The following is a 12,492-nucleotide window of genomic DNA, read 5'->3' on the forward strand; positions in this document are numbered from 1 at the left end:
ATCTCTGTTAATAAGAGGATTAATTGTAAGAGCTGACAAGTTGATGTGTGGCTCACCACACACAATTTCCACTCCAAGGAGAAGCAATATCACTGTCACTTCAATCTGGCAGCTCTCTCTGCAATTCCAAAAAAGCAGGGGCTTTCTCTTCCCAAAGGAAAGAAAACTAAAGGAAAAATTAATCTCTTCTTGGTCAGTAGCACTTTCGTTATTATTTATTTATTTATTACTCATTATTATCATGGTATTGTTATTTATGGCCCTGGGAGATTTTGTTACATAAAAGAGACCTGAGGTGTTCTGAGCATTGTAGGTTTAGGTGTTCCTAGGTTTTTAAATTTTTCATTCAAGTGTCAGGTACCACCAAAGCCCTTGTCAGAAATTTGGGAATATCAGTTCCTTCACCCCTGTAGTTCATTAGGAATGTACATTAAACCAATAACTGATGTTCATTTTGCCTAGGAACTTCTGATAATAAATAAAAAGATTATAACCTGAAGAATTAAATATATACATATCATGGGTCAAAATAATCCCTCAACAAAACAGAGTAGGCAGGAAAATATTCTTATCTCCAATTGGACTTCAGTTTCTGAGTGTAGTCCTCCCACAAGGAACAGTACAGGTGATTGATTTCTGACCAAACTCCCATTAAAGCCAGAGAAAAACCCAGCTGATTGCTTGCCTTTAGGGAAAAATTCCCAAATTTTCAAGTTGTACTTAAACAGCAAGAGAAGGAAAAAAGAGAGAAAGAATAAAAAATACAGGTCTGTTCTACAGTTTGGACACTGCTCCCAGGGGCGCACAGGGTGGGATTGTTTGGTGTCTGTGCAGGGCCAGGGGCTGGGCTGGGTGATCCTTGGGGGTCCCTTCCCACCCGGGATATTCCATCGTTCTGTGATAAGTCTGGAAGCAGCTGATCTGATTGATTCTGGGATTGAACTGGTGATTGGCTCTGGCTAGAACGGAGGCTGCTGCACTGATCCAAGATGGTGAAGTGGAAATTGATACAAAGACCATTTGATGGGTGGGAATTGATAAAACTCCTCTGGAGTGTTTGACCTTGGAGGCTGAGTCAGCTCCGTTCTCCTGTTGGTGTAATTTCCCATCAATCTATTGATAGGGATTGAAATTGGAATATTTAATCCCAGATTTGTGCTTTCCCCACGATCCCTGTCTTTCCAAGCAGTGAAAGCAGGAAGTTTCACAGCTCTCATTAGGTTGCTTTGTGTATTTTAGCCATGGCGGGTGCCTGCCAGCCTCTGAAGGTGGCTGAAGTTAATGGTGTAATCTCTTCTGTCCGTTCCCTTCTCGGGCTTGGTAAAGGAGGAGTCTGAGTAGCTGCTCACAGTTATGTTCTTTGATCAATTACCTGATCAGGCTCCAATTCAGCTTTTATTATGTCCTGTAACACTCAGTGTGTCACCAGAAACATAAAAATTGCTATAAATCCTGTGTGTGAAAGCATGAAATCCCACCTCTGTGATAGATACACATACAGCTCCTGTTTTTCAGAAAGTTCTGCTTCATTTCAGTTTGTTAATTAACCAGAACTCTGCATGTGCTGCTTTCTCTGTTTTGGTTTAGAAGCAAAAAAAATAAAAATCAGAAAGTAAATTTAGAATTCAGATGGTACCTGAAGTGTGTTCCTCACCATTAGGTTTTAAAAATCCCATATGCATTTAACCATCCTGAGAAACACTCGCCTGGCTCCTGTTTATACTGAAACCACATTTGGGTCATTATTTGGTGGTCTGAGTGGGACTTCAGTTGGACAAAGGCCCTGAGCACTTCTCTGGACCTCACAATTTAAGCAGCTTGTAACGCCTTTTCCTCCCCTTGGTGCAGAGGTAGAAGCACCAAAGCCCGTTTGGAAAAGTGAGATGCATTTCACCATATAAATCTTATTTCCACAAGAGTGGAGATGGAGGCTCCTGCTGCCAGTTTCCAACATAAAGCTGGGAATCAGGATCAGCAGCATAGGATATGTGATCAATAAATGGGAACATCTCTCAGGAGCAAATCGCCCTCCCAGGAGAAACTGATCTCTCAAGAGCAGATTTGATAAAATGTTCCATCTTTATCAAAAAAGAGGTGGGGGCACATCAGAGGAATAAAAGACAGGCTGGAAACAGGGATGTTAGTGATTGAAATTCATCCATATGTGTGCCCCCTGCTATCTTGATTATATCCACATAATGAATAAGTAATAAATAACCCTGCCAGTGTTTCACTGTTTACAGCACAGACTTGTGTATACTCCCAAGTCATTAAGATGGAAAATCTCACAGCAAATTTGTTGCATTAATGCTTTTCCATTCTTATGTTACTTAAGTGTGTTACCTTCAAAGTCCTGCTGTTTCCACAAATTCCAAATGCACCAGATTTGTCTGAGACATGTGGTGAGAACTCCCCAACATCCGAGATTAAATCCTGCAGATTCGGGGCTGGAATTCAGATTAAACAGCAAGGGGAGACACCAATCTGTAAGTGTGGTGATTTTATGCAGCTTTACTTCTGTCCTCTGTCTCCAATAAATTAAATGAGGCAAGGAACGATGTGTGGTGGAAAAGCTTGTAATTTAAAATTATACGGCTGACACACACGAAGGAACAATGCCATCATTTATTGTCAGCTCTCCTTGTATCTCTGACAAATTTAATCTAACGGGGGACTTCCCAAAAATAGATTGTGAAAATTGTCTGCACTTTGAAACCCATAGCCTTGTTTTATGGATAAGCACCAGCTCTGGGACAGAATGGGGTGGGAGGGAGGGAGATCTCATTCCAAAGCAAACGGGCTGGGTTGGAAGCTCACAAGATACAGGAGACTGAAATTGTGGAGAAGGTTCATCCTTGCCCTTGGTCCTTCTCCCTGAAGAAGGGCTCTCCAGCACAGGGAATCCTCCTGGCTGCGCAGGACAAATGCAGGCCCTGGTGCTGGTGTTTAAAACAAGGATTTGGATTCGCTGGGTCAGGCTGGAACAGGGAAGTGCTGCTTGGACCAGACCTCTCCTCTGTGACTCATGTGCTGTCCTTCCCCCTGAGTGTGACATTCCATGGCCTTACCATAAAGCTTTTATGGGCTCTCTGTGACTGGCTGGGCTTCTCCTGCAAGCTCCAAGGCCCAGCCCCAGAGCTTGGACAGAGCAGACTCCTTTTCTTAGCTCCTTAGTGAATTCTTGTCCATTGCAGAGCTGCCCTGGCTTTGGGCACATGCAATTCTCCCTTTCTTTTTAGTCAGTCTGTATTTTTTTATCAGTACCAGACATACGTAAATCAATCTATGTAAAATGTCACAGACTTGTGCCTGATTGCAAAATAGAAAACTTATCAGAAAGAAACAACAAAAAATGGGGGTTTTGTCAGAGTAGCCAAGCCACATATGCTTTAAAAACCCCAAATTTGGAAGTGATTGGGTGCTGTGGTGTATTGAAATTGCAGTTCTTGTTATGAGGTCAGAGTAGCCCATGCTGGGTGCCACAGGCAGGTGTGTTTGTGTCCCCAGGCACGCTGGGAGGGCCTGACAGGGCGCATCACCTTCAACAAAACCGACGGGCTCAGGAAGGACTTCGACCTGGACATCATCAGCCTCAAGGAGGAAGGCACAGAAAAGGTAAGCAGGTCTTTTGTTTAAAAAAACATGGGAAAAAGTTAATTTGATAAGGTCATGGTTCCTCAGTTTGAATCTCCTATGACTAGGGTAAAAAACCCCACTATTCTCAAGTGATTTGAGTCAGAGTTAAAGCAGAGCTGCTAAGTTTTGTTCTTTATTTTGCAGTGTATTTCAAGGTATGGGCGAGGAATGTGGGGCAGGCAATACTTACCTAATGGAAAGAATCATTTTAAGTGCACCTCATTTTCAATTCTTGCCACTGCAACTGTGAATGGTAAATTCATATATAGAGAAAGATACATTTATATAGCATGCACAGATAAATGTGACATGAGGGAGAGAGGAGAGAATGTACTTGAAGGTACCTCAACAAAGTGGAGATGTTGAGAATTCTCCAGGTTTCTGAGATTGGATTTGCTCTCTTTCCCTCTTCCCAGCCCTCAGCCAGCGATATGGGCTGCCCTGGGGATGGCAGTTGTGGGTGTCCCAAAACCCAGCACAGGTGACAGCAGCTCCCGAGGCTGCTGGCCCTTGCTCTGCGTGCTGGCTCAGCTCTGGGTGGTAATTGCTGATGGGTTAATTGAGAATTTAACTGTAATTGCTCCCACACAGCTCTCCAGACAGCTTCTCTTTTCATTTTTAATGAAGCACTCTGTTTATTTTTCCCTGTACCAAGGCTGCTGGCGAGGGTTCTAATCATTTATATAAAGTGTGGAAGAAGGTTTGTACAGACAGGTGACGCCAAAACTCTGTGGGCTGGGTCTTCACACTCAGCCTTTGGGTTTTAATGATGACTCTCCTATTGCAGTTTAGAGACAACAGTCTCTCAGAAAGCAGGAATTTTCCTGGCAGGGTAAGCTTTTCTCCACTTGAGACACTGTGATTGCAAAGACTAAAAAGATCTTGGCAGGATTCAGCTTTTTCACCAAAATCAGGGGGGTTTAATTATTATTTTACTGCTTGGGAGCTGTGCTTCTCCCATCTTTGAGTAGAGGCTCCTGCTGCAGCAAAACCAGTCCTTTTCTCGTGTGCCATCCTTCCTGATTCACCTAAAATTTACCCTGAAGGGTAAAATGACACCATTTTGGATGTGTATTGGCATCACCTCCAAAGTCTGGTTTAACCTGCAGGGTTGGGGGTGTTTTTCCCCACACAAACCTCTCAGTGCTGGCAGCATTCAAGCACTATTGCCTAAAAATTTGGATGAGTATGTTATTAGCTCCTTACAGAAAATAATAGAGATGATTAAGTGGGTGCTGTCATTCACTAACATATGGAAATTGGGACTAAGCTTGTTTATAAAAGATGTAAATTACCCCAGGAATCTCATCCCTCTTTGAACGTAAGGTGCTTAAAACACAAAAGTGGGATTTGGAGACCAGCTTCCCGCACTGCTCCCCACAGGACTTACAACCCCTGGTTGCTGGTCTATGAGGAGAAGATAAAAACTCCATCCACTAAGTCTGAAGTGTTCTGCAGTCATGAGACAGATTTTTTTTTTTTAAATAATGCTTAGAATTGTATTTTGTCTATGGTTCACACAGATCTCATTATTCCACATCCCCTCCCTCATACGCAGTTTAGAAAGGTTTTGGGGTTGGAATGTTTTTGTGAGAATAGCTCAGTGTAAAACACCTTCTACACCCCTTTCTGTGTTCTCATGGAGCACATACATTCTTAACCCAGTTTCATCTCCAGTGGATCAGGCTGAGGCACAAAGTCCTGTCCCCTCCTTCCTGGGGAGTAGATCATCCCCTGGCACGCAGAAGCAATCTCCCTTTTGACTGCAGGCATCTTGTGTTCTGCTGTACTGATTTAAACCACATTACAGCTGGTTCAGAGCACGGGCTCGCTGGGAAGGGCACATGACACCTCTGAAACTTGTCACTAAACTGCAAAACATCCCCTGGACTCCCCACAGTGATGTCCTACCTTGGCCTCAATCCTTCCTCCCCCTACACCTCCTGCCTGGGCTGTCCTTTGCCCAGATGTGCAGCGCTCTCCTGGTGTATTCTGTGTGCTCTGTGACTGTGCTGCTCCCTGTTCTCATGGTTGTCCTCCTCTTTCCCCACTGCCAGCCAACAAACACATTCCAAGTCAGTAACAGTGAGCAGAAGGGCTCATCCATGCTGGTGGAAATCCAAGGACACTGGATATTTACTGTATTCCTGGCTCAGGCTGCCATAATAGCCAACATTTAATCTCCTTTGCAAATTAGTGCACTTTCCAGATCAGCTTCCTAGCCTGATCTAGTTTTGGAAACAAAGGGAATGACTGACAAATGTTTCACATAAACTTCTGTTGTTTTGTTTTTTTTTTTGATGGCACAGATGTCCCCATAAAGAATTTGGAAAAAAGTTTGTGTGGGGCAAAAGCAGTGGCACCTGGGGACACAAACCCCGAGTTGGCTTGAAATGTGGGCTTGTGCTCTCCACAATGCCCAGCACAAACCAACCTGCCTGAGCCAGCTCCTCGCCTGGAGCTCCTCACATCAGCCCTCAGCCAGGCTGGACATGAAAATCCAAGGGCAAAAACACTGGAGGTGCTTCCATACTGCATTTAAGTTGGGTAAATATTGGTCTGAAGAAAAAACATGGTTCTAATTTCTGCTCCCACAGTGTAGATCCAAATCCTCTGAAACCACAAATATCTTCCCTGGAGGCTTTGGACTGGGCAGTAAAAACTGGAAGCTTTCATTGTCTCTGGGGCTAGAAAGAAATTTGCCTTTGGCCACTGCTGTTAGCTGAGCAAATACTGCTCGGGGTGGGAAATGGTATCACCTTGATAACTCTGGCATATCCAGGAGTCCAGGAAGGACAGAATAATCTTTGCTAAACCTGCTGAAGGCACAGGGCAAGCAAAAAGCCAGTGCATCCATCAGTCTGTTCCAATGTAGTTATTCAGGCTTTTAACATGTTCTATTGGAAGAGAGAGGTCTTGCCACGTGTCTCAACTCCACCATTACAAAATTTAAAAAAAACAAACATAAAAATAGACATTTGACATTTTTTTTTTAGTAGGGAACAAAGCCAGCATGTTCCACTTTAATAGCCATTGGCCACCCCAGCACGGCACTGCCAAGCCTCCTACTCTCACTGCTCCTGGGTTTGCATTTATGCATTTTGCAGTCATTCCCTGGGGTTTCTGAATCAGCCCGTGGTGTTGCTGCCTCTCCCTGAGCTCCTGCCCTCCTCCAGCACTCAGTCCCTTCCTGAGGTGACCCCAGAGACCAGTGCTCCAGGGGCTTAGGAGATTAGGGCAGTCCTCTCACCTGCTCTCCTCTGTGCAGATTGGGGTCTGGAACTCATACAGTGGCCTTAACATGACAGACAGCAACAAGGACCGCTCCACCAACATCACGGACTCCTTGGCCAACCGCACGCTCATCGTCACCACCATTCTGGTAAGGCTGCCCAGAGCTTTAGATTTAGGCTCAGGATCCACACACACAGACACATGAGATTGACTCAAAACCACCACACTGCCAGTGGAAGACTCCCGGGAACCTCTGTCTCCAAAATTGTTTTGTCTTCTCCAATGTTTCAGATGAGCTCTTCGCACTTTTCCTCCCGGAATGAACACACACAAACACTCAGCTTTGCAGGCACTGCTTACAGATCCTTTGTTTTACTGAAAATGAGACAAAGAGGGCTGAAAGGAAGTGGTAAACAGCAGACAGACAGATTGAGTCATTGTTCTTACTGTGAGGGATGAAAAAGGTGTGACTGGGCATTGGGGAGCTGCTCTGCCTCGTGCTTTCTATGTGCCCAGTAATGCCACTTCCTAATTCCTCAGGAGGAGGAAAAGAGCTCAAAGGCTCCCTCTACACTAATTGTCTATTGCCAGAGGTGTTTTGCCACATTAAACTGCTTGCCCAGATCTTCTTCTATCCAAAATCTTGTAAAAGGAAAAGCAAAAATGTACTTTGCAATCTGCCTTTGCTGTTCTCCATTCCCTCTTTACTCTATTTGAAGGTACTTTTCAGTAAAGATGTATTTTTCACAGAATATAAAATGTGTGGGTTCCCCTTACAGGTTATTTTCTGTTATTTAGGATCTTCTCTCCTTCACTATCCCTCCCTGTCCCTTGGAGTGGGATAATGCAGGGTCCAGACCTTGGGTCTGAGTTTGGAGCTGCTGCGCACAACTGGAATTAAAGCTCCTGGGAGCCACAAATGTTCCATTCCAGTGAAAATTAGGGCCCTTATGCTCATCACTAATTCATTCAGTGAGTTTGCTAACACACCTAGAACAGCTTTTAACGCACACAGTAAATTGCTGATTTCCATGTACTTGCAATCCCTTTGGAAAATATTACCATCACGTAGAGAAACAGATCCAATCCGAGCCAAGCCTCACATCTCTCACTGCCTGTCTGCTGCATTTTCCTGCAGGAAGATCCCTATGTGATGTACAAGAAGTCTGACAAGCCCTTGTATGGCAATGACAGATTCGAGGGGTACTGCCTGGACTTGCTAAAGGAACTGTCAAACATTTTAGGCTTCATCTACGAGGTCAAACTTGTTTCTGACGGCAAATATGGAGCCCAGAATGACAAGGGAGAGTGGAATGGGATGGTCAAGGAACTCATAGATCATGTAAGACTGAACCCTTCTCTCTCTGCTGTCCTTTCACCTGGGGTATTTTATATCTGAAGTCTTTGCTGTCGTTTTCACATTTTAGAGCCACTGCTGTGTCTGATGGGTGCATCAGAGCAGGAACGTCTAATGAGCAGTTGGCAGGTGTTGGGGGAAACATCCATCAGTGGCCATGTCCCAAATGTCCCCCTGCCTTGTGAAAAGAGGAAACGGAATGCCACACCCCACCAAAATACCCTAGAAATGTTAAATTTTGTTGAATTTGAGCCCAATTTGGTTTGTTTTCTAATACTTGGGAAAGAAATGGAGGGAATTGCAGTGGGTTTGCTAAACATGAAAGGAATGAGTTTTTTCCCTTTTGTGTTTCCAGAAAGCTGACCTGGCTGTTGCTCCTCTCACCATTACCTATGTCAGAGAGAAAGTGATTGACTTCTCCAAGCCCTTCATGACGCTGGGAATCAGTATCTTGTACCGGAAGCCCAACGGGACCAACCCCGGCGTTTTCTCCTTTTTAAACCCTCTCTCTCCGGATATTTGGATGTATGTTCTGCTGGCCTGCCTTGGAGTCAGCTGTGTCCTCTTTGTCATTGCCAGGTAAGGCCAGGATAGAGTTTAAGATGCACCCACAGCATCTCCCCTGGCAGGTGTTGGATGGGCTCTGGAGTACAGGGGTATCAAACCATCCTAAGGGGCTCATCCAATCCTAAAACCTTTCTGCAAAGTCTTGGTATTTTCTCGTCACCACTGCTTTTCTGTATTGCACTGAGGTTTTGCTTTCTTTAAGGGCTGTTCCAAGAGAAATATCCAATGGGATGCATCAGTAGGCACCACCCCAGCAGATACGTGCTGAAAAGCAGTTTGTTACTTGCATGTAGGCATTTCCCTTTTCCACTCCTGGTGCACACAATTCAAAGGTAAAAGACCCAAAACTGAACCTAGTTTTGCTGCAGGTCCAACCTTAGAGGTCTCTTCCAACCGAAATGGTTCTGTGAATCAGAGGAGGAGAGGTCACGGGTTAACTTCCCAGGGGTGGCCTGAGGTGAAAGAGGAGTTCATCCCTCCCAGCAGCTGTGGGGCTCTGTGCAATTCCTCATGACTTCCCAGGGCTCCTGCTGTGTCTCACTGTACCATAAATAATAACTCTAGTGTACACAACCCATGATCTCAGTCATGATTAATCTTAAATCTGCTCCACTCTGGCAGATTGACTTTTCTGCAGTTGTGTGCCAGGACTGAAAACATCCCCCAGCCCTCTCCACCTCAGAACAGTGGAAGGGAACACAAATGCTTTCCTTGAGCTGGTGCTGGAAAGCAATGCCTAGTTATCATCAGCTGCATAGACTGAAGAAGTGAAATTCTGTTTGTGTTAATTTAGATTTATGCATTTTAAACTAAGCTGTTTTGAAACCCACATCAGGACCTGTCCATGTCTCCAATTACACAAGATTTCTGTAAGATCTGCAAAGTGTGTCAGCAAATATTGGTTGGTTTTAATAACCCCAGAAACCATCCACTTCTTAGCACTGTCACAGTGAATTAAATGGTTACCCACATTTTGACATCAGTTCCTGGAAAACAAATACTTGGGAATAATTTGCACAGGCTGGTATAATCCTCCTGTCAATTCTTTCAACTTTTCAGCAGCTGAATAATTTCTCATTTGTCTCTGAGATTTATGTAGCCCTCTCATTGTTACATTAATTTTTAAACTCAAACACTGAAGTTTTTATTGCTGTGAAGGGTTGCAGACTGGCAAAGCTCTGTTCCAAGTACACTGCCAGTGGAAGAACAAGGTGTTTTCTGCCAAAATCTCCCTTTCTGCTAATGCCATGTGAGCTGTGCTGTTACATCAGTGAAGGTAGAGCCAAGTAGCTGAGTCAACAATGTCACACAGACCCTGTGGAAAAAGGTGCTTGGGTGACCTTGAGCATCTCACCTTTCTCAGAAACCTCAGCACAGCTGCTGCTGAAGAGGGAGAAAGCCAAGAGGAAAGCCAGGAAAACAGAAGGTCTGAGCAGTGAATCCTGCTGAACTGCAAACCAGAGCTGCAGCAATAGAAACACAAGAAGAAAATCAGCTTTTGTTTTGAGGTGTAAAAGAGATGTTCACCCTACTAATACATTGACATATGTACCCAGGGCTAGAAAAACCTTCCCAGTCTGGAAGACAAGGCTTTGCTGCCATAATTTCATGGCCACTTTCTAGCAATGGCCCTTTAGCTCTTTCTGTGATGGAGACATTTGTGTCCAACTCACTGAATGTGGTGGTTTTCTGAAACCTTGTGAAAAATTCCAGCCTTGGGCTTCCCAGACAGGTCAGGCAGAGGGATTTCTTCTTCTTCCTGCCCTGTGTCAATACTGTGGGGGGAACTCTTCACTCCTAGGGCTGTTGGCAACTTACTAGTCCTAACTGGGGGTCTCTTGTTTCCCTGTGTGTGCAGACCTGAGTTGGGAACAATCTGGTCACTCCACAACACCTGCTTCCATTATTACAGCAGAAATCTGACACATCTAACTTGGGAAAAATTCTTTTGACGGGTGCATGCAGAACTGTTCTAACTTGAACCTGAAAACTTTGTCTTTTGTTATGATTTTTGATACTCTCGTTCTGGGTATTGTGCAGCTGGTGGCATCCTAAGCTACATCCTCTCCCAATTAATGGGTTCATTATTACCAGACATCATTACTTCAGCTAAGCAAGGCACTCCGCTCGCAACCGTGCATCGTGCATAAATTCAATGCTTAATTATATTGTTGCAACATTAATTAGAATCTGTTGGGTGAGGCTGTCAATTAAAGCTGCATTCACGTGCTCCACAAGGAAGCCACACAGCACTGGGGGACAGAGCGGGCACCCTGAGGAGGAGCAGTCCTTGGGGTGCTCCTGCTGGGTGTGTGCATAACCCAGAGCTCTTCCAGGGAATCCCTGTGTGCCCATCCGGTGTCCCGGGGCTTGGGGAGCTGCCACTGCTCCCAAAGCTGGGGAGAGCAGGGTGCTCAGAACGCCCAGGCTGTGGGGCTGCTCCTGTAAGGGCATAGACTCCATGGTCCTGGTGGGTCCCTGCCAGCTCAGAACATCCAGTGATTCTGGGAATGATGGGCAGCTGCTGCTGCAGGGAGAGCACATCCAGTGCCCACAGACAGCGAGTGGTGCTGCCCTTAGAGGGCTGCTGCTCCTTCCTTACTCCAAAAACGTTTCCCAGGAGCAGCGCCGTGGCTCCCAGCGGTGCCCTGAGAGTGGGACAGGGAGCCACGGGGCTGTGGCAGGGAGGAGAGGAGAGGAGCAGCAGCCCCGTGCCAGCAGCAGCATGCATCCATCACTCCACAGCTGACCCACAGCTGGCACGGGGGACACCCTTCGTGTCAATCCCCCTTTGGCACAGTGACAGCTCTCCATCCCTGGTTCTCCTGGTCCCTGCGTGGTGCCGTGCTGGGGCGCGCTGCTCAGCAGGTTTGCTCTGTGTCCTCTGCTCAATGTTTACAGACTGTTTCTGTTGACTGCCACAGGTTTACACCATACGAGTGGTATAACCCCCACCCGTGCAACCCAGACTCAGATGTGGTGGAAAACAATTTTACTTTACTAAATAGTTTCTGGTTTGGAGTTGGAGCTCTCATGCAGCAAGGTACACCGGTTACACTTCGTTCTCGCACACGTCCCACAGTCTGCTCCAGGGCTTCTGTGCTGGTAAACTCCACCCTCTATAAACGCAGCATGTACTGTAAAACCTGATCTCACACACGCAGAGTAGCATGAGGGAAGGTGGCCACGTGCCACCGCCACAGGGGAACTGTGCAACCCAGACAAGCATCTGAGAGAAAGGGGAGCGCGCAGGGCCACAAAGGAGTTCTGCAGCCAAAGTGGAAGTTAATTGCAAGAGGGATATGAAGTGCCTCATGCTGAAGCTGAGTTTATTGGTACAAGAGTTTTGGCACCAGGAAAACGTTGGGCTCCATCCCAACACAAACAGCCTTAGCTGCCCTAGAGGAACTGTTGTAGCTGCCAAACAAGGAAAGATGCTCTTTCTCCAGAAGGGTTGTTGAGTTTGTAGGTGCCTGTCAACACAATTAAAACCAACACCAAACCCTTGTTTCCTATGGCTTTTCTGCAGGTATGAATCCCATCCTTCTGTAAATGCATCCGACCCTAGAAGCCTTAACTTAACCCAGTCACAAGCCCCTGTTGCTGATGACTTTGGAAACGGCTGACATTTTATTCAAGGAGGGGCAATGAAGCTTAGTCCGTGTGGGAAGTCAAATAGATCTATGTACTAAACACAT

At 45.7% G+C, this 12,492-nt stretch overlaps 1 protein-coding gene across 1 annotated transcript in view; it reads left to right on the forward strand.

Moving 5' to 3' along the window:
• The window catches only part of LOC131582114 (glutamate receptor ionotropic, kainate 1), a 105,329-nt gene that overhangs the window by 72,159 nt on the left and 20,678 nt on the right, over positions 1–12,492 (forward strand). The window contains exons 8-12 of the mRNA XM_058844986.1: positions 3,508–3,615; positions 6,905–7,018; positions 8,009–8,212; positions 8,583–8,806; positions 11,719–11,837. Coding sequence (XP_058700969.1) covers positions 3,508–3,615; positions 6,905–7,018; positions 8,009–8,212; positions 8,583–8,806; positions 11,719–11,837 — 769 coding nt within the window. The remainder of the gene's footprint in view (positions 1–3,507; positions 3,616–6,904; positions 7,019–8,008; positions 8,213–8,582; positions 8,807–11,718; positions 11,838–12,492) is intronic.

This window comes from Poecile atricapillus, chromosome 1, assembly GCF_030490865.1.
Source record: "Poecile atricapillus isolate bPoeAtr1 chromosome 1, bPoeAtr1.hap1, whole genome shotgun sequence".
Taxonomy (NCBI): Eukaryota; Metazoa; Chordata; class Aves; order Passeriformes; family Paridae; genus Poecile; species Poecile atricapillus.